Genomic DNA, 23,299 nt, shown 5'->3' with positions numbered 1-23,299 from the left:
AGAGAGAGAGAGAGAGAGAGAGAGAGATCAAAATCAAATAATTCTAGAATTCATTTATTATATAGCCAGACAGAAAGGCAGATTAAACAATAAAGAGATAGAGAGATAGATAGATAGATAGATAGTAGTGCTGTCAAACGATTAATCACATCCAAAATAAGTTTGTTTCCTTTTGTTTGTTTTGTGTGTATTTATATATACATAATAAATATACACAGTACACACACATATATTATGTAAACAAAAACTTTTATTTTGGATGCGATTAATCACGATTAATCGTTTGACAGCACAGATAGATAGATAGATCGATAGATGATAGATAGATAGATAGATAGATAGATGATAGATCGATAGATATAGTTAAAAATCAAACAATTATATAATTATATAGTAAACAGATAAAAACGACAGTGATAGAACAATACAACCATAGAATGATAGACAGAAAGAACAATGGATATAATGCTAGATAGAACAATATATAGAAAAATAGATATAGATAGATATAAATGTTTTATCTATCTATCTATCTATCTATCTATCTACCTATCTATCTATCTATCTATCTATCTATCTATCTATCTATCTATATTTTTGATTTGTTTACATTCAAATGAATAAAATATAAATTAAACCAAAAAAAGTGTCAAATTTAAGAACAGATAGGCAATTAATAAACTAAAATAAACAATAAATGAATGAATGAATAAACAAATAAATAAATAATAAATGGGTAGGTAGAAAGGTAGGTAAATAATATTTAAAAAGTATATACAACTACAAAAATGTATTAATATATAAATAAGTAAATGAATAAATGAAATAAAACAGAATTAAATTACATAAAAAATTAAATAAAAATATAAAATAAGAATGTCCAAAAAATGCCTTTTGTCGGGTTCTTACCAAAGTATTCGTTCAGGAAGGCGAGGGAAGCGAGGTAGCAGCCAAGACTGATAAGTTCGGCTACAACCATCAGCCAGTGCCAGGTGCGGACCGTCAGCGCCACCATCAGCAGCTCCGTCAGGATCAGAGCAGTGAAGGAGATCGCCACCACATGCACAAACTCCTGATCGAACAGCACCAGGGCCCCGTACATCAGGATGCCCCCTGGTGGACAAACAGGGGAAACGTTTGAGATGAACCACCAAGGACTGAGATAAAGTTGTCAGTTTAGTGTTATAATGAGTATAAACACATGTGCCTGAAACACATTAGTAGTTAACAAATTAAACAGGGGAACAACGATAAAAAAAACAGATCCGCTAGGGTCATTTAGACTGCAAGACCTGACAAATCCATAAGGTTTACTGATGTCCATCTAGAACGAGTTTCTTCAGTGATTTCTTGACCCTCGCTCACAGTCTGATCCCCATTCACACATGAGCGCGTTGAGCTCTGACCTCTGTTCGCGAGGCACCACGCTCACTCGGCTCCTCAGCCTACTGTAACCGTCTCTGCTTTCATTTTAATCATAAACGCCAGCACAATCCAGCCTAATGGCCTCTAACTGATCACATAATTGCCTCTCTTCATACAGCGAACATTCCTCGGGGTTACTCTCTGGACTAAATGAAATCTTTGCTCATATTTCCCTGTTGTTCTTGTCTCGCTGTATTAAGGTTTAATTAAAAAGCAGGAGCTGTCAGACGGGGATACTGATCTCTCTTGCTCACTGCGCGGATCGATTTACAGTGCGGATAAGGCAGCCGTGTGAGAGCTGGCGATGGTCCGAAAATCACATTCATGAAAAGAGCTCCACTGAATTCACGGGAGACAAGTTACATTCCGCTTCAATGTTTACTTCTTTGATGAAATGTTCAGAGTTTATTTGTAGAGAACGTCTCTTTATGGTTAGTTTATAGATGTCATGTTATCTCAGATTGGATTGGTTTTTTTCACGTTTACATTTCCCTTACGTTTGTTCAGTAAATTTTTACTTTAGACAATCCCTCTGGATCAACCGAGGCACAATGGTAACTCGTGAATCACTCCTCCTGAGGTTCCAACCGAATTCTAAAAGATGTGTCTAAGCCTTTTTAAAAAAATATTTTCTGCAGTATTACACCAGCATAATATACAGAGAAAACTACAAAATTTGTTTTTACTATAAAAAGAGACCCTGTTGGCTGGCTGCTTAAAAATAAATATTATTTTTGCCATTCCATTTGATAAATATCGGGTTACAGAAATTACACACTTTACCATTAACCATCAGGTTAGTTCATTTTTACCTGATTGTTTCAATTCTAATGCAATTATTTACTAAACTGTGTGATGCATTATAAAAATCAGAAATTTGTTCTGATTTGTTCATGTTTTTTAAAGAAGTCTCTTACGTTCACCAAGACTGCAGTTATTTAATCAAAAAATACAGTAAAAACAATATTGTAAATATTATTACAATTTAAAAAGAGTTTTCTATTTTTATATATTTTAAAATATAATTTATTCCTGTGATGGCAAAGCTAAATTTGAAAGCAGCCATTACTCCAGTCTTAAGTGTCACATGATCATTCAGAAATCATTCTAATATGCTGCTTTGGTGGTAAAGAAAGATTTCTTCTTATTATAAATGCTGAGAACAGATGTGCTACTTCATATTTTTGTGGGAATACATGATTTGTTTCTATTGATAAATAGATGGAAAAAAAAAAAAAAGGAATTAAAATATTAGAACTGAATCTGAAATTAAAATGTACTGTCATTTTTGATGAGTTTAATGCATCCGTGCTGAATAGAAGCATACAAAAAACATAAAATAAATAACAGGGTATATACAGGAATCATGGAGTTAAATTTAATACCTTTTAAGACCTTTTTTAAGACTCTTTCCATACATATTAAGACCTCATCGCCACTCCAAATTTTAACTGGTTACATCAGCGACACTTTAAATTACATTTACTATATATTGATTGTAAGATAGCACAACTAAACAGACTTACTTTATGATAACTCCTTATCAATACAACATAATTCAGAAGGGGGGAACGAAGCACAAGAGAATTAATTGAGTGACTAACCAATACAACCCAAGAAACAAGAATTAGACTAATAAACAAAACAACTGACAAAACTTGTTGAGGAGGGAAAATAAAAATAAAGCTATCTGAGCTAAAGGGGCAATGAGTTCAAAGTTAATTAATTGAGTGACTAACTAATGCAACCCAAGAAACAAGAATTAGACTAATAAACAAAACAACTGACAAAACTTGTTGAGGAGGGAAAATAAAAATAAAGCTATCTGAGCTAAAGGGGCAATGAGTTCACACAGTATATTCAAAAGATGTATTTGTCACATTAACTCTTATAACTGTCTGCAAACCATAGCTGTTTTGTGGAACACTTGGAAAATCAACCCATGGCAACAGTTTAAAAGCAGCCCAATTTCGTGGAAAAAAACAACAACAACCCTGCATCCAACACGAGCTGCAGAAGTCAGATTTGACTGATCACAGGTCAAAAGTAAGGAGAGATAATTGACAAGATGTTGGAGGATTTGTTCCTCAACAGATCCCGAGCTCATTGACAAATATCTTTTATCGTAAATTGTGCTCCCTTTACACAGTGTGCGCGCGATCACGAAATCGAAAGTGAAAGTGAACTGCGACTGCGAGCGCTCATTCAAAATACCCCAGATATTGATAGCGCCGCCCTGATGCGCAAAAATTATATAAAATATTAGAATGTTTGCGGGAGCGGACACAAAAATTGCGGGAGCGGATGGGAGCATGCTATAATGGTCAGAAATTCAGCGAGAGCGGGATAAACAAGCCCCGCGCTATCACGCAGCGGCGCAGTCAGTCAGTGAGCGCCGTAACAGATGACGTCAAATCTTGCGGGATTCCATAAATAAACTACGCAGAACCCCACTATTCAGACAAATATACATAATGAAAAGATGATAAAAAATTTAATACCTTGGAAAATGGCATTTAAGACTTTTTAATACTTTTTAAGGGCCTTCATTTTCTCTAAATTGATTTATCAACTTTTAATACTTTTTAAGACCGCCGGGCTCATCATGGGGCTGCACGGTCCGGAGCTCTGTATGACAGATGAAACGTTATCCGTTTAATTTAAATTTACTCCAAATATACGAACTTACCTGTTTTAAATACTTTATATTTAACGTGTTCGTTTATGTCCAATATTTAGTGTTTAACTGTTGGTATTTAAAATAAATCTACTTTTGATTTTCACCGTTGACTGATTTTGCAGACCTTTTAGACTGATAACTTCCATGCATCAATGCGGCAAACTTGCTGTATCCGAATATATATATATATATATATATATATATATATGCTAGCTGTTTTAAATATTTTTGTATTTAACATGTTAGTTTATCAGTATGTTTGAAAGTATATTATTTAGATTCGTGGTGCTTCCATAGGCTCCCTCTCTCTCGCGCGTGCTGTTTAAAACACCAAATAGTTATGAAATAGCCTATGACAAGTACAGAGAGTCTCTCTCTTGCCCCCACCCACCCATGCACGATAATATCGTCTATCGGCGATCTCACGGACTGGCGATATGACACTAAGTCACATTTTCACATTCAGTGCAGCTAGATCATCCCCCCCCCCAAAAAAAACCTTTGATGAGAGTAAAGGTTATTTGAGAGTTACAGTTTACAGTCATACAAAAATATAAAACATCGCTGTTCATTTACCTTGATATACACTTATCAAAACCCAGATCAGGAAGGTCTTAAAGGACAGGGAGCGACCCTAGTGGAGGGAAAACCAAAGTCAGCATCACTGTCATGCAGCAAACAAACTCATGCCTTCATTCCTGTAACTTATATCAAGTGTATCATGCAGATACTCGAGCTGATGGTTAGCTCTGATCAAGTCTGCTATGTTGTTACCTTGGTGAGGTCTTTATAGAGTTCAGGATACAGCAGAGCCATCTCAGGCTTCACATCCTGGTCCAACACCAGAGAAAAGACAGGGAACATGGTGTAGATGGTGGCGTAACTAGAAACAAATAGACATAATGTTAGGAAATGTGACACATCATGTTCAAAGGCACCTATGATGTCCAAAATCACGGTGTAGGTAGGCAGCTCACAAGTTTTGTGTGAACCAGCCTTTACTTACCCCACCATGAGGAAACCTTGGTACAGAGGAACAGATGCGAAGTAGAAAATAGAGGAGAAAACAGCCTGAGAGGAAAGACACAAATTCAAATCAAGATGTTAGCACTTCAAATCAAGATGCTGCACAGCAGCAACATAATATGTTGATCTTTGTGTTGAGAGAAAACCGATTTACTGTAATGACTCTGGGCACTATATCACTACAGAAGTGGAAATTTACTGTACATGTGGCTCTTCACACTGTGTATGTTACCTGCATGGTGGAGATGATCATGCCACGGTGCATGACAAACTGGCCCAGAGCTGCTGAGCGTTTGTAGCTGTTGTGGCCGTGTACCATCAGCAGTCTGCCAATGTGTTTGAACTGGGTTATGGAGAAATCTGCTGCCAGAGACGCCTGCTTTCCCTCCTGAAACAATAGGTAAGATATATACACACACACACACACACACACACACGCACACGTGTGTGTATATATATATATATAATTTTTTTAATAATTAAAAGGCAAATAATATTTGCCTTTATGATGACACAAAGTAAATTTTGTAAATATTTGATCAATTTTATATAATAAAAATTATATTAATATAATACAATTATATAAACATCAATATTAAAATTAATCCTTAAATTATAATGTTTAATATTATCAATATTGCAACAATATTACATTTAATAATATTGAATATAAAAACATACTGTATTACAGTAGTGAGAATCTAGCAAGAGTTTCAGCAATTAGGGTAAAGGGAATTACACACAAAAAATTAAACACCTACACATTCTGTTACTGAGAATTTTTTTTGTGAGGAAAAAATAATTCATTAAAAGTGACAGGAAAAGAATCTACGTTAATGAGAAACACCTCACCTTCCCTTCAATACCGATACCGCAGTCTGCTGCTTGGATCATGCTGACATCATTTCCTCCATCACCTGAGCACAGAGATAAGAAAGATGATAGCGGGAAAACATGAGAAGACACTGTGAAGACAGTCATCTTTACCGCTCTCAAAGATTCATGTGCTTGGAGAGAGTTCAGTTTAAGTGGGTTTTGTCTCAGCGACTGGATGATGGGACTTAAAGCTCAACAGACTGAGGAGAGAAGTGGAGAGGACTGACCTATGGCACATGTTCTGTTGTCTGTATGCTGCTGTAACAATCGAACGATCTGAGCTTTCTGCGTGGGAGAGCAGCGACAGCAAACCACAGCGGGGCACTGACACGCCAGCTCCACAAATTCATGCTCGTAGTAGCGCAGACAGACCTGATGGGCCACACATAATCAGTGTGCGAAAGTCAAACCTGATCATACATGATTTTGTTGAATATATGGAAAGTCAAGCTTTTTTTTTTTTACCTCTAGAGAGTCTCCTGAGATGACCAGCGCACAGTCGTGCTTCCTCCTGAAGGCGTTCAGCTCCAGATGAGCCTCGCCCCTGTTGGACACCTGCCACAAAAACATCATAAAGCATTCACACTAATTCCACTTAAAAATCCAAATAACCAGTGGTTCTGATCCTACCGGTTTGAAAACGTGGATGTCTTGATTTCTAGAAACTAAGTGGGAACTTTTGGCGATACACGTAGCAGTTTCCAGCTTGTCTCCGGTCAACATCCAGATCTGAAACATGAAGAAGAACCCAAGAGTTAACATTAAATGCCCAATATGCATAATATTGGCATGGTGTTTGGGTGTTCACATATTTTTGGCCACATATTGCATGTGTACCTTGATCCCTGCATTGCGGAGGAGCTCTAGTGTGGGCCGGACATCGGCCTGCAGCTGATCTTCCACTCCAGTGAGACACAGAAGCTCCATCTCTCTCTCCAGACTCTCCACCACTGCTGCCACCTTCAGAGCGCGATCATGGACACTCAACTTCGCCTGGTTATATCGACTCTGAAAAGACAGAAATAGATCAAATGTGTGCTAAGTTATGAGGATTTTAAACTTGCCTTGATTCAGTAGCGAAAATGGCGTTACTGTTGGTTAATTTGATTAGAGTTGCTTATATAAATCAGTTCAAACCGACCATTTCAATTAATCAGTTCCAAACTCTGATTCAATGATTTGTTTGTAACATCAACATAATCGTTCAAAGAGGTTTCCAAGTGACATTTTTCATACTGTATATTAAATGGTCTTGAAAATGTCCTGTAAAAAATGTTGTTTATTACAAATTACACTACTGTTCATAGGATTAGGGTTGGCGACATTTTTTCTTTGAAAGAAATTAATACATTTATTCAGCAAGGATGCATTAAATTGATCAAAAGTGTCAGTAAAGACATTCATAATATTAAAAAAAATCTATTTCAAATAAACTCTGTTCTTTTAAACTTTCCAAAATATTAAGCAACAGTTTTCAATCTTCCTTGAGCACCAAATCATAAATACAATGAATAAAATCAGGATATAACGAAATAATAACTGATGAAAATTCTGCTTTGCCATCACAAGAATACATTAAATTTTAAGATAAATTAAAATAGAATACAGCTAATATTTCACAATATTACTGTTTTTACGGCATTTTTTCAGCCATGGTGAGCATAAGAAACCTTTCAAAAACATTACAAATTTTTACAGCCCCCATTTTTACAGTGCATGTGTCGACCTCTTGCATTCACGCATGCGTTCGACTGTACACATACACTAGTGTGCACGTACAAAAAAAGTAGTATACTTTGGGCTTAACAGACGGACTCCAAAAAATACCTTTGAATATGTCATTTAATCACAGGTGGGAGGACCTCATACCAATCACAGAGAATCCCACCGACAAAAAGAGTACAACAGTTTATATAGAATAGGTGCATGGCAAAGTTGACATGATCTTACATCATTTTTCTCTGTTTATAACTGGTTCTTCATATGTGCAAGAACCACCCCACCCCCACCCGTTACTGGCAAACCAAATTTGGGTTTTGATTACTTCAGCTTGTTACTCAAGTCATGGGGTTGTTATGGTTATTATTATTTACAGACAGACGTCTAGCCGCCTTGTCCAAATGCATCCATTATTGCAACACGCTAACTTTGGCCCAAGTGTTGGGGACATCAAATGAATTTGACATGCTTATGTGTTTTATCCAAATATAAGACTTGCAATAAATAAAGTAGTCACTGGTAACATAAGTTTAAGAAATTAATTAATTAGAAATTAGAAAGAAATCAGCGATCTAATGCCACCTGTTATCTCTCAAAATTTTCATGCTAACCAATAATTGTATTCCTTCCATCAACATCCTAATGGAATGACAATATACAGTAACCAATTTTATCAGATACACATATCATCTTCTGTCAACATTTTATCCAGACCAGAACCATTCTATTTTTAGACTGCACAATAAAAAAATCCCATTATTTTCACAGATTCAAGAATTTGTTTTTTAAGCAATGGAAAATTAAAGAAACTAAAAACCCCAGAGTAAATTACATTTTATCTACAGTAGACCTTTTACAGAGTCAATTTTTAGTATTATCATCTTTTGGGTTCAAGGGTCATACTGGTCTATTAGGAAATAAGCAAGTTGATATTGCTGCAAAGGAAGCTATCAGTTTGGGTACAGAATGTTAAATATTTCTCAAGAGATAATTTTAATGATCTTTTATTGCATTGTATTTATTACACAATTTTTTTTAGATCTATTTGTCAACAATGGCATTTTGCTTAAAAATAATGGTTCCTCTGTTGGAGTACAAAAATGACAACTTTACACCAAAATATTAAAAAGTTGAAAATTGTCAAGGTACATAATATATATGCAAAACGTGCAGTGTTGGGGTGCCTCCAGGACCAGGGCTGGGAACCACTGTTTTAAACTATATCACTACATATTAACCCATTTGTGAATTGGTATATCATACCTCAAAGTCCTGGTATTGCTCTTCAGTCAGTGCTTTCTTAGCCACCACCAGTGTCCGCAGGCCCTCTCTGGCCATGTTCCCACACTGAATCAACACAATGCAACACACAACTACAATTACATCAGCTACAGCCATGACGTGTGAGTGTGTGTGGTTGTGTATTAGACTGTGAACTCAATTGGTATACAGAAAGCATGAGAACAAAGATATAAACAATGCTTTTAACACAATTGTATTTACTGGAAACATCAAAACAGTGCCATGCAAATAGAGATATGCAAACACACACACGCACAGGAAGAATCAATCGTGAAAAATACAACAGTGCCTGTGGGAATCTTTGAGCAGACTGTAAAAGATGTGGGACAGCGGTTTAATTTTGATATGAAAATCCAACAGGCGAAAGTGATGCAGTGATTACTTATTGACCTGTCCTTATAGCAGCGTCTCACATGCACACACAAAGCGCACCGATGAGGATTATGGCATGATGCTCCTAGTCATAAGCCTTTATTGAGGTCATTCATTAATTAATAAGCCTCATCTCCGCCCCTCATCGACTGCATATTGCCAATACAATTATAATCATCAAAGCGAGAAATGCATGTGTGATGATGGGCTGAGCAGATTGTCCTTGATCACAGAGGCTAGGACAGGCCAACCTGTTTGTTATGCTTAGCGCTACCTTATCAAACGTGTTGATTCTTAATTCAATCGGGATCTGTTCATAAAGACACTCCTACTAGGGATTCAATACCAAAAACACTGGCGGTACCTACTGAGGAAGTCAGTTGGAATGACAGACATACGGGAACTGGGGCTAAGACGCCCCATTCACACGGGGCGTCAGCGTCAACGCCTCTCATTTACTTTGAACGGAGTGACGTCAAGCGTTGGCGAAATGAATTGTGGGTCCGTCGCGTCACGTTGGGTCCATTGCTCGCGGCAGAAGTTGAAAACCTTTCAACTTTTCAAGCGCCAACGCAGGCATCAGCCAGTCAGATCGCCTTATGCAAATACTCTAGTGCAGATGCTAGCCAATCGCGTTCATGCAACACCAGAAGACTAATGTGATTGGCTGTTGTCACTATGACGGTCCAACCAAGCTTCAGCACCAAGCTTCAGAAACGCCCTCCGTCAAGCGTTAACGCTGACGCCCCGTGTGAATGGGGCGTTAGTCATCATATACTAGCCAAATACTCGTTTATACTTTAAATTTATAACTGTAATATGTATATATTATACACTACTGTTCAGAAGTTTGGAGATCACCAAGGCTGAATATATTTGATAAAAAATACAGTAAATACAGTACAACTTTAAAATATTTTAATTATGTTTTCTATTTTAGTAATTTATTGCTGTGATGGCAAATCTGAACTTTCAGCAGCCATTACTTTAGTCTTAAGTGTCACATGATCTGTTGATTTGGTTCTCAAGAAACATTATTATCAATGTTAAAAAAGGTTGCTTAATGCTTAATATTTTTGTGGAAACAATACATTTTTTTCTTTTTACAGGATTCTTTGATCAATACTAACAAAAGCATTTTTGTTTTAAAAATACAAACGTTTTGTAGCATTATAAAATGTTTATTTTTTTTCTCCTATCAGAATTCTTTACTTAATAGAAAGTTTAAAAGAACAGCATTTATTTGAAATATAAATATTTTATAACAACATCATTTTATTGTCACTTTTGATCAATTTAATGCATCCTTGCAAAATAAAAGTATTAATTCCTTAAAAAAAAATCCTATTGGACCCCAAACGTTTGAACAGTAGTGCAAGTATATAACTTGCAATATGTATCACAATATGTAAAAATGGTTAGATATTTTCTTACATTATGTTTTCTTAGTTTTGTGTGTCATAACTGCTATATTGTTAAAATTTTACTGAAAATGTAAAAACTAACACCAGTCAACACTACACCAAAATTTGTGAGACTTACTCAATCTGGTGACATTTTTCCTATTCTTTTAGTTTTTGCATGGATAAATTACATTTGAGAACAAATATAAAGGTACTGCGTTTATTTGTATTGTGTTTACTGTCATTTGACACACACACAAAGACAGATTATGAATCGGATACAAAAACAATTAAAAATGCAAATAAACAAAACAAAAAACAAAACAATAGAAGGGTCACAGAAACAGACAATTAGATTTATTCATAAGCTCACCAACCCACACGAAAAAGCAGAATTTCCCATCAACAATGGTTCATGCATTCTTACCTCCTCCTCCAGCCAATCATTGTACTGTACAATGCTCGCCATAGCAACATCAGCCCCTTTCATGTAAAACGTGATGTCGCCCGTAGCCTCCTCCTGAAACACAATCAATTCAACAGAGAACACTTAAAAACATATCCAAATCATGTCTAAATCATTAGCATGTCCAACTGTAGAGCACAAAACCACACAGATGGCGCGTGGAGCCCTAAAGTTATCAGTAAATAAGACGACAAACAGAGTATGACAAACACACAAACGCATGTCAAAAGCTTAGCCAACAATACTTTTATGCATGTACTGTACAACACGACACACTCACAGAAACACTCAAGTACACAGAGTCCTGAAGTATCTACTGTAATAGCTTACTCAACAAAGGCTAAAGGACACAAAGCCACACTACAGAGGAAACATGTTCAAATGTGCACACATTTTCAAACTCATATTCTCACCAGATGTTTTTTACACTGTTTGAAATGAGAGAAATATGTAATTCCGAACACAGACAAACACACTCGCACACTTGTTATGTGACACGCACCCTGACAATAATGCCCATGCGCTTGCTCTCAGAGGTGAAGGGGAAGATCTGGAGGATGTAATAGGTCAAGATGTGTCCGGCTGGGGTCTTCAGCTGGAGGGACGTCAGGTCTCTGTTCACCAGAGTCAAACCCACACTCTCAGTCCAGCGCACCAGAGCCACCTACACAACATGTGAAAGAATGTCTTGTTGTAAAAGATCTGTTTTTGTGACTAGTTACATTCAACTTTTTGCTCTCAATGATCAAATCATCTTTAAAGAGCTGACAAACAAAAAAAAAAAAGTCACATTTAAAGTCACAATCTACACTAGGTCTAGGTAATGAAGTTTCTGAAAATCCAATTTGAGCCACTGATCATGTGAATTCTTGTACAGTCAAATTGTCGTTACCACTGGAGCACGAGATTCTGTTTGGATCATTCTCAAATCATGCTTGACAGTCAGTAAAACCAAACCAAATACTGAGACATTCCAAAATTCATGTTAATAATTAAACTTTCTACTCTAGCTAAAATATGCTGGTAATATAGAGTTATGCCGATAATAGAATTTATAAAAAATGCTGCATGGAATTAGAAAAGATTGTAATAAATTATATCAAATCTTGTTCAGTTGTGTCTCAGACTTCTTGACCCCCATTGCATGCACTGTTTATCTCAAGACTGAAAGATCATAAACATCCCTGCAAATTATGCCTTTAAATTACTCCACAGCTCTGATTACAACTGCTTTCTTTGCTCTTACACACATCAGAACACAGCTAGAACTCGTTTATGGCATTTCAATGTGATATGACTAATTAGTCAGTCTTCTATCAACCTGACAGTGCTAAATGATGCCCTCAAGAGCACACACACACACACACACACACACACACACACAAGTAACTCAGGTGGTGGGGAAATGCCTTCAGGAGAGGCGCAGGGAACTGTTTTACGACACAGGGGAGAGCCTTTAATACACTCTATCAATCATTTCAGCAGTACAGAAAGAAAAGCTGTAATCATAAACCAAGATCACTGCGCCTTCAAGAAGCAGAGAGGATTGAACCCGCACCATGTGACCTACGACCACATGAAGACGTGGCTGTTATTTAATAAAGAGACCAGATGTGACAGGAAATATGATACAACGTCATAAAGAAGGCAAAGTGGAGATGGGTTTATCTGACAGAGCAGTTTCTTCCAGGAATATGCTAAGAGAAGTTTATCTGAATTCTATCTTTCACTTATCGTTATTATAACAGTATATTATTTTACACTTTTTGAGCAATGACTTTTCCAGCCGTTTGATTACTGGCTTTAAAAAAAAAAAACTTTCTAGAGATTGCACTCACAAAGAATTATTATTATTATTATTTTTTTTACAAATTCAATATTTTAGAGTTGAGCATAACTAAGAACAATTATACTGACTACAGAAATTTCCATTTTTTTTTATTATAAATGATTAAATATTGTTATTAATTATTAAAATATCTAGGCCTGGAAATAACGATTGTAAAATTCATATTTAGTTTTAAAATTCATATTACAATATGAACTTACTTAAAAATATTTGACTGGATCACTCTATTAATCAAAACCAGACTAAGATTGCATCCGCTTTAACCTTATTCTAACAAAAAACTCATTCTAAAAGAATTGAACATGCCATAACTCTCTTGTACGAGTAGCCCATCTTTTGTGACAACTTCTATTTAATAGGGTAAAGGTTAGAGGTCAATACTATATTTTTCTTAGAAGAAGCAAAGGTCAACAGCCACTGAACACTGTCGTCTCATCTGAATAAGCCAAAACCACTAATAAAACCATCAGTGAACTTCTATTACACCCCATAAGTAAAACTTCATTATCGGACATAACAAACGGTCTTGCTCATGAGAATGTCCGATCATTAAACCTCTGACCCTTGACACTGTGGGGTCAAAGGTCACAAATGACTTAAAGTAAGTGTCCGGAAAGGCAATCCCTGAACTCGGCTCTCTTTAGGAATATTATCACTATGCGCCTGTCATATTAAAAGCTGAAAAGGCTGGAGGTCTTTGAGTGAGCACACATAGACACAGGCGCTGATGAGAGTGACACGTAGAGAAAGACTAGTGTTAACCGCTAGTCTCTCAGAGAAAATTAAATATTGATCAATCCCGGAGTGAAGACGTTGGAGAGATAAGACCTGGGCATTAAAGAAAATAAATAAGTAGACACATCAAGGGAGAAGAGAGGACAGGCAATTCCACTAAAGAGGGAGATGGACAGATTTCTTTTTCCTTTTATCACTCTCAAAAGATATCTACGTCTACAGAAGGTCTTGAAGAAAAAGATGCTCGGTCTGTGTAAAGGAAAAATGAAAGAGCACCGGAATATTTTCAATTTATATAATGACTGGCGCATTTTCTTGAAAACAATCAATGCTTTGAAAACAACTGCCCTTCATTAGTTCATCTTCATTAGATCCTGCAAGGGAACAGCAAACACTGTACAGAATTATTGAACACTTAAAGGGTTAGTTCACCTAAACATACAAATGTTGTCATCATTTACTTATTTACCCATGTCGTTCAAAACGGATATGGTTTTCTTTCTTCTGTAGACAACAAAAAATAAATGCTCCACAAACTGTAAAGCTTGTAATTCCTATGGATTATATGGTCATTTTTGGAGACTTTCATTGTATGATGAAAAGCAATGCCAAAAATTCTTCTAAGCTTCATCTTTTGTGCTCGACAGAAGAAAGAAAGTCATACAGGTTTGGAAGATTACGAGTAATCGATGACAGAAATGTCATTTTTGGTTAAATTATACCTCCAACGAGCCTCAAACAACATTTCATTCCCCTCCATTAAAAAATATATTTAACTATAATGAGCCTGACGTTTCCCTCCATCTATTTGAGGACCGCTGCCTTTGTGACATATGTTTGGCCTCAATGCCTTTTCTGCCATTTATTTAGTGCTTTTCTTACCAACAACTCATTCAAAATATTGTTGCTCTACAACAGATCTATAAATATCTACGATCTCTCAACACAAATGATGACCGAGTCCTTCCTGGTGTGTGACCTACCCCTGCCCCCTCTGCTTCTGATATTTATTGAGCCCTCTCAGATTTCTCTACTAACACAGAGTCTATATTACCATCCAATAAGGCAGTAAATTCAAGGCTAAAGTGGGGGAGTCATAAATACTAAAGCAGCGATATATAGGATTACACTGTTAGAGGAATGAGGAGACCAGTGTCATTGCAATCTATCTGATTTCTAAATAAAATAAATAGAAAAAAAAAATTGTCCTGTTTTTTTTTTTTTTTTTGCTGGAACCACCCAAGCAGAAAATTACAAAAATAAAAAATAAAAGATGACAAAAAATGTCCCAAAATAATATTTTTTAAATAATTTTGATTAAGCAAATAAATAAATACCATTCCTTTCAGGACGTCCCATGGTGATTAGTAGTAAATCTCCAGCACGTGCTTTCAGATGGAGCAGCGTTTACTACACAGAGCCGTAGTTCACAGACAAGCTACGCAAAATCGCGTTCATAATCGCGCGATTATGAAATCGAAGAAATCGTTCTGAGATTATGAAAGCTGTTTGCGTAGCTTGTCAGTGAACTACGGCTCTGTGTAGTAAATGCTCCTCCAACTGAAAGCATGTGAAAATACCAAATTTAATTGCATGTTTTTAACTCCAAACTCACTTCATAACGTCAGTCTGACGTCAGTTTGAAATAAATCCTTCTGTGAGATGATGTGGCTTCTTACACAGAATAAGGCACGCAACATATTTCATAGTATTCTAAGCAGTGATAAAGGCTATGTCGATTAGCATTGCATTATTATATACTTTATTATAATAAAAATGATAATAAGATGAACTCTGATAAATCATATATTGTTGTAGTCGTGCGTTTATTAGACACGTTGAATTAATGAAAGCAGTTAAATCTTCTGTTTATTCAGCAACCACTATAGGGATTTCCTGGGTTTCTTCTGTGAGGCATATTTGGAGTTTCAGCACGAGAGCTCCCTCTGGCCTTCGGATTAGGGATGTTCATTTTAACCGTTTAACCGACCGTATAGAATTTTGACCGATTAATACAATCAGTTAAACGGTTTAAAAGGTAATTTCTTTCTTTATTTTTTCAGAAATGTATCAAAATATTTTAAAAGATTTGCTGCATGGTTAAAATACACTACGCGTATAAAAAAAAAATTTTTTTAGGGGAAAAAAAACATAAGTCGCGTATAAGTCACATTTGATTATTTAATTCAGAAATAGGCCTAATGCCGACGCGAAATGTTTACAAACATTATAATAAACACTGTAAACATAGCTAGGCTATTTTAATTCCCCTCACTCCACAACAAAGCCTTTCAATTAACAGTATTTAGAAAAGAACAAGAATTAAAAATGTAAGAAGCTATAGCAACATAAATGACAAGCCAAAACGAATTCATTTAGGCTAAAACAAAACTGAAACCAACATTGGGTCTCTCATTCGACACAAAATCAAATGTTTCCGTATTCGCGATGTATTTGAATAGCAAATTATTATTTATTATGTAGCCTGGCCTACTTCACTCGCATTCCAATATCTACGTAAAACAAAATGTTTTGCATAACATCACAGCGGTACAGTGTTTTTTTCCCCATATGTTTGACTGACTGTATTTTATTATGATAATGAACAGGCTGCATTGTCAAGGTAGCAATGCTTAACTGTGCGCGTGCATGCGGCACCGGCGCAATCACTTGAATTTTGTCTTATCTGACTAATCTGAGGTCAATAACATCAAGCTGGGAAATCTGTTTTCAGTCTCCAACGAGTACAGAACCCTGGTGCTTTCTGAGATACTCGGCTGACATTAGATAAACACATTGTCTAATTTAATTCAATTCTTGAATTAACGGTTAACGGTTAATAATCGGTTAATGAGCGTCGGTTGTCGGTTAAGAAAAATAACCGAAATGAACATCCCTACTTCGGATAGAGATTTACTGCTGATCACAGAACTGTGCTTCACTGAAAGATACACATGACAATCGCAGCTTCTGCCTAATCGAGATTTATCGCCTTTGCGATTTAATTTTAATTAATCGTGCAGCCTTACGTCCCATCATTCTTACATCATCAGGACTGGAGGCCTGGTAAGTGCGGTTGTCGTCGCTAAAGTCCTGGTCGGCCTCTGTGCTCTCTGGCTCTGCGCTGGCACCGTTAACACGGGATTCGTACACTGGTGTAACGTTGTGGCAGAGGGCGATGGCTTTCACGGCCTTGTGGATCCGGCTACTCACGCTCTTGCGGACCTTCGGAGCGGGCGGCTGTGATTTACAAGAGGGTGTTGAACTCGCACTATTGCCATTAGACTGCACCGAGCTCACCTGGAGAGACACAAAGTTGAAATAATAAGAGTGCGCTTTAGCTTGAGAAATGACATTTGTTATTAGAAATATTTGTTTAAAAAAAGTATTCAGTTCAACACATTTAAAAATCAGTTAAATGATGAAGTTATGTCATAATCTGATAACGTCGTCATGTGTAGTATAAGAACGGGGGACTGGTCAGGAAGTGTATACTGATAATTAATTTTCCTGTGCTCTCTCAGTGTCAGGACCCATTGGGCAAAAAAAAAAGCGTGAAGATTTCATCAGTGTCTCCCCACACAACGACGTCGAAATCCCACCCTGACTCTGAAACTTATCAATTTACATAAGCACCACTGTGAGTCTTCGTGTGTGTGTGTGTGTGCTTGACAGGGGTTGCTGTGCTCCACTGGAGCAGGAGATTTCTCTTGATGAACTCCTCTTTCCTCAGAGCTTTGCCGAGGGGAAGAGATGACAACCTGCACACAGCCTTCAAACTGCAGATGAAGGTACATAAAAACACCCCACTGCTGGCTCACTCTCTCAGAATTAAAGTATGTTAGGCTCCTGATTTGACAATCTGAATATGTATATAAAAATACAGTAAATGTGTAATAAGATATATGCACAGTTAGACAGTTGTAAATAGGCATGTCATATTGACTGGAGTTAAAAATGCCCCTTAATTATTACATTTATATTCTATTTGCTGTCATGTAACACTGACTTAATCTTTAAAAACATTAATTTAATAATATTAACTATAATCTCAAAATGAATATCTATTTTTATAATATACATTATAAATGCTGTGATGTCTAAATTCACTTGCAGAATTTAATTATCAGCTTTTTGGCATTATCAAGAATTTTAATATTGGTGTTCTCTATATATTTATATTTAGTAACATCATATTTATTATGCAAGAAAGAGAAGAACACAGCAAAAAAACTAGCACTGTGTAGGAAATCAGTCAGTTTTCAGTTTAAATCAAAAAGCATTTGAGTGACTAAATAACCAGAATTGGCAAAAAAAAAATTATATCTACAAATATACAACAGCATTTACATATACAGTTCTACACTACTCGAAGGTCCTGCTCCTCTCTGAATTTTCTCAAGTTCATATTAACTAAAGTTCAGTGCCACAAAAACAACACACCTGGCCTTTTAAGTTCAATTAATGGAAAAGCTAAGTTTAAAGCCACAACGCTATTAACTTCACCTTTACAGTACAATTTTATGGAAAATTAAGAATGCTATTATAGAGCCACAAAAAGCTTGTAAATTGAAGGTTTTAAACTGAACCACATCGTCTATATACGAATATCAAATTTTGACATTTCAAAACACAATTTGAGTTCAAAATCCCAGTTGGACAGGCAAGAACTGTCTGTACACTCACCCCGTCTCAAAAAAGACGATGGGGTTTGCCCTCTACAAAAAAACAGCTGTTTTTAATAGTAATTTCTTTATACTCCTAACACTCCAGAGAGAATGGGAGCTATAACTGCCTAGTGCACACCAAAGCATGTTAAGCTGTAAATTACATTATGTTTATTGATTCCTGTCAAACTCAATTTCACAAGTTGTTGGACACGGACTCTGACACGTCCTGAGGGGGGATATAATAAGGCTATGATCGCTCATATCATGGGTACATTTCAAACCTGCCTGCCAGTCCATCATCACAGTAATGAAGGACCATGAAGCATGAAAATCAATTGCCACTGTGGCTTTAACACTGTGTCACCCAGCTGTTGGCACAAAACGTGCACACACACACCAAAGACGACAGCAGTTAGTGAAGGATGTGAAACTCCTTAAGTTTCCTCTATAGTGAAAGCCATTGTCTTAATGGTGATGTATAAGGTGACACATGTCAATCACACCTGAGCATAGGACTGGATGATGTGACTCTGGATCTCATCCATAGTGTCCATCCCGTATGACACAGTACCGAGATGGAGGCGCTTGAAGACCATCTCGTTCTGGGTCAGAGTGCCTGGAAAAACAGCACACAAAGATTAAGATCAGGAGAGAAATCAATAGTTATTATAAAGCTTTTGGATGGGCAGAGTGGTTTCAACACAAAGAAAGAGGGAGAAAATAAAACAAGGAAGAGAATAGGATAAAATAAAATAGCATAAAATAAAATAAATAAAATAAAATAAAATAAAATAAAATAAAATAAAATAAAATAAAATAAAATAAAATAAAATAAAATAAAAGTACCTGTCTTGTCTGTAAGCAGGTAGACCAGACGGCCAAGTTCTTCTGGGATGGTGCTTGTCCGAACCACAGTACCTGGAATATTCTCATCCTTCATAATCATCCAGCCATACGCTGACTTCCCCATGTCCAGGTTTACTCTTAGACTATACACACACACACACACACACACACACACAAATGTCTAAAAAATATGTTTGTTCCTCTCATTTCACACTGCTGATGATTTTGCTGTAATATTTTCACATAAGTGTGATCTGGGTGATAATATTATAAACATACCTGATGGGGATGATGTATGAAAATAAAACCACGAAACGGAACAGGTTTCGGAACCAGGGCCCAAGGAATCCCTGCAAAGCCACCATAACAACAGACAGAACCACCTGAGCCAGGAACAGAGCTTTTGTTAGGCGGTTTAACTCCAGGTCCAATAGTCCCACCTGCAGAGGAAGAGATGAGAAAGTCTGAGATAAATCAAACTGAAAGTTTTTGTGTGCTTTAATAAGTGTTTAAACTTACATTTTAGTAAACAAGTAAGAGATAATGTAAATTCAGCTGGTCATTATCACTGTAAATCAACCTTTGAAGGTGTATTTTGCAATAAATATTGTCTGACTGTACATTATTATGAGTATAACATGGCTAGTATAACATGAAAATCTAATTTACGCATTTTATTTATCAATTTAAGTGTTTTATTATGTGAAAATAAACAAGCCATAATGTGATAGGTGAGTGAAACTAGCTTAGTCAATTATACATATGCCACTGACTAATCAGAATTAAGCACTTTAGTATTTTAAGAATAGTAAATACATTCAGAACTATATAGTAATGAATATTCCCAGGGAAACTTGTTTTTAATCATTTTTACTGGTTGTTTATAACGCACTCCAAAAAAAGTTCCCAAAATGAATGAGTATTTGGTTAAAGCGCTCTTATCCAAAGCATGCGATATCCCCTCTGAGAACAAGAACCTTGAGGGCTCCTCTCATCTGAAGTGATCCGAAATGTTACTCTTATGAAAAATAAAACAACCTGCCCATAAGCCAGCACTGATCAATGCCCCCCAGGCCTGTTCCAGACCGCAGACCTTTCTCATGCTAATAGTGTATGTGGAGGAGAGGAGAGATGAGAGGCATTTAACCAAGAAGCCCACTGCTGTTGTCATCTCTCTGTGAAAAGCACAGGAGGCAAAACCGGAAAAATAAAAGCAGAACGCCTCTTCATAGAAACGGCCCCTGACAAAAGAGCTGGAGTTTTCCCCTTTTTCTCTCAAGTATGTCCCCTCAGCCAATGGAATATGTGGGAAAATGATGTCAAAAAAGAAGTTTTTCTTGTTTCCCTCTGACGAGGGCCGACAGCGTGGCCTGCGCGAAAACACTGAGGTCTTTCATCTAGGCAGCGCGCTAATAAAAACAGCAACACATAACACCGTCCCCTGAGAAAAGGAATCTGCGTGAAAGGGATGGGGGAGGGGGAGAGAGGGGATGGACAAATTGAACAGAAAAGACAAAAAAAAAAATGCAAGCAAAATTAATCCCCCAACTGCCTACGGCCCCCAGTCCCTGGAGGACTGAGTAAACTGGGAGACACTGGGAGAGAAGAGCTGCTGTCTGATTTATCAGCTGTAGTTTAAAACCCCTCCGATGGCCTGCCGCCCCACTCCGAGCTTCATGCTTCAGCTAGTGAGGAAAAAGGGGGGAATGGAAGGATTAAAATGAAGAAAAATTAAGACAGAAGACATAGTTCCCCAGCTGAAAGGGAGGAATCCCCCTTTATGGGGGCAAAACAATGCGGAGGCTGAATTTTGCAAAGCTGGCCAGGGATCGGGTGAAGCTGTTATTCATTCAGCCCGAGAGGAAAAAGCGACTCAATTACCTCAAGCTGAAGATGCTATCAATGAATCGAGAGTGCATATTTTACTCTATTCATCCGGGCCTCGTTTAAAGTGAAAGGAATGATTCAACCTGCCATCGCTGCCTGTATGTTTTGTGTGTGAAATTTGATGACGACTTTGTGCCTGCATAATGAATATTCATTGGTTGAAATCCATTAAGTATACAGAGGCTGTTACAACAATATGGCATTATGCTAGTGTCCCAGAAACTGGATATGCAATACAGATAAATGGAACATGCCATCCACGGTGCAGGACCACAGACGAGGTCTTCAGAAGTTTCTTCACTTTACCAAACAAACTTATCAACTAAAATGATCAGACTTAAACTGAATATTCGAAAACTGTATCATATTCACAGCTTATGTGTCTCAAATATTTTATTCATTTTGGTCAATCACTGCATTCTTTGGTCAAATACTTTTATAAAACAACCACTAAACTGCATAATTGGCCATTGTCCCTGGCTAGCAATAACTTAATATTAACTTAATAATAAAAAAAATCTATATTTGATGTTCATTTATTAATTGTTTTGGTAAGCAGTGTTTAATGTCACACAGTTACAGCATTTCATAACTTGTTAAAGTTTTAAAGACATTTTGTCAGAGCTGTTGTTATTGCTCATATGTAAAGAGAGAGTTTGAATCTGAATTGTAATATTTTCCTCTTGCCACTCTCCTTCCAGGAACTTTGCGGGAAAAAATTTAAATAAATAAATACAATAAAATAAAATTTAAAAAAAAAATAAATAAATCCAACTGAGCTCTACATTGTTTATAAATAAAATACACGCATCTGAGTATCTGCATTGCTTAAAAATAAATAAATAAATAAAATAAAAAATCCAGCCAAACACCTGCACTGCTTAAATATATCAGTGATTATAACACCTAAAGTAGTGAGCAGTGTCTGGTCAGCGAAGAGGGTTGTTCAACCCTTTGTCACATCCTACAGACCACCAAGGTTTCGATCCTCAAAGAGAATATCGTTCCATATTACGACAATGACAGATACACACACACACGTGTAAAGTGATAAGTGATAGCTTATGTGCTGTCAGCAGCTTCTAGTGAGAGCTTAGAGCTTTGTGCAAGGAATGTCACAACAGATTATAAGAGGCGAAAACGTTCTCAGTGACTTTCGCCGAGTCGTATCGACTTTCTCACTGCGTCTCGTTCCCTGTATTGGCACCTCTGACATCATCTCCTTGAGATATTGAATTCCACTCTCACACACAGAACATGGTAGAGCTATGAGCTCCGCCAGAGCTGCTGCTATCACACACATCTTGCAGCATCCATGACAGGGTCTGAAACACTTCATGACATGAAGAATAGTGGTTAACCAATATGGGTTTCTCAGGTGGTTTTTGTGATGCTGATATCAAGCACACGGGCTGATAGCTAGCTAATTAAATGATGAACACAATTTAGATAAAAATTAAATGCACTTAATTAAATGATTAAATCCATTTAATAACATTTACTTCAACATTTACTCAAAAGTTGCTCAAAATATTTCAAACAGAAAATCCAAATTAAACATTAACAAATTTGACACTAGAGGGAGCCAAATGATATTGGCAAAATAATGATTGTTTTCATACAGGTTTCCCCAAACACTCTCCTCATCTGCCGTTGGCAAAAAACAGATACCAGATGTCAGGGTAATTGGGATGATTAAATAATGTTTACGCTTGAGAAAGAAATCAACCTACTATTAGATTATAGTTGACCTTGCATTTTAGACAAAATAAAAATATAATGAATAGGATACAGCATTTTATCATCCACAAAATTACACCTGATTTAAGACATTAACATCATACTGTTTTAAGACCAATCATGTCATGACAGAAAACAGAGCTGGGGAGATAAATCTATCATGGATTCAAACTGTTTTGGACATTGATAATAACATTTTTTTTTCTTGAGCACCAAATCAGCATGTTTCAATGATTACTGGAGGATCATGTGACATTTGACACTGGACTAATGGCTTCTGAAAAATTAGCTTTGCCCTCACAG

General features: G+C 36.6%; 1 protein-coding gene across 4 annotated transcripts in view; it reads right to left on the bottom strand.

Annotated features, from left to right (window-relative positions):
- LOC107697002 (probable phospholipid-transporting ATPase IIB) overlaps positions 1 to 23,299 on the bottom strand; it is a 42,561-nt gene that overhangs the window by 840 nt on the left and 18,422 nt on the right. For all 4 annotated transcript variants that reach the window (XM_016497604.1, XM_016497614.1, XM_016497624.1 and 1 more), the window contains exons 12-28: positions 19,649 to 19,809; positions 19,370 to 19,512; positions 19,027 to 19,139; positions 16,899 to 17,153; positions 11,772 to 11,933; positions 11,231 to 11,323; positions 8,990 to 9,073; positions 6,845 to 7,015; positions 6,638 to 6,736; positions 6,473 to 6,562; positions 6,235 to 6,379; positions 5,984 to 6,048; positions 5,364 to 5,519; positions 5,112 to 5,176; positions 4,880 to 4,988; positions 4,682 to 4,739; positions 910 to 1,113 (exon numbers count right to left, since the gene is read on the bottom strand). In XM_016497604.1, the coding sequence (XP_016353090.1) occupies positions 910 to 1,113; positions 4,682 to 4,739; positions 4,880 to 4,988; positions 5,112 to 5,176; positions 5,364 to 5,519; positions 5,984 to 6,048; positions 6,235 to 6,379; positions 6,473 to 6,562; positions 6,638 to 6,736; positions 6,845 to 7,015; positions 8,990 to 9,073; positions 11,231 to 11,323; positions 11,772 to 11,933; positions 16,899 to 17,153; positions 19,027 to 19,139; positions 19,370 to 19,512; positions 19,649 to 19,809 (2,173 nt within the window). The remainder of the gene's footprint in view (positions 1 to 909; positions 1,114 to 4,681; positions 4,740 to 4,879; positions 4,989 to 5,111; positions 5,177 to 5,363; positions 5,520 to 5,983; positions 6,049 to 6,234; positions 6,380 to 6,472; positions 6,563 to 6,637; positions 6,737 to 6,844; positions 7,016 to 8,989; positions 9,074 to 11,230; positions 11,324 to 11,771; positions 11,934 to 16,898; positions 17,154 to 19,026; positions 19,140 to 19,369; positions 19,513 to 19,648; positions 19,810 to 23,299) is intronic.

This window comes from Sinocyclocheilus anshuiensis, unplaced genomic scaffold (assembly GCF_001515605.1).
Source record: "Sinocyclocheilus anshuiensis isolate Anshui unplaced genomic scaffold, SAMN03320099.WGS_v1.1 scaffold1038, whole genome shotgun sequence".
Taxonomy (NCBI): Eukaryota; Metazoa; Chordata; class Actinopteri; order Cypriniformes; family Cyprinidae; genus Sinocyclocheilus; species Sinocyclocheilus anshuiensis.
Note: the sequence above shows the minus strand (reverse complement) of the source record. Positions and strands in the feature narration are given on the sequence as shown.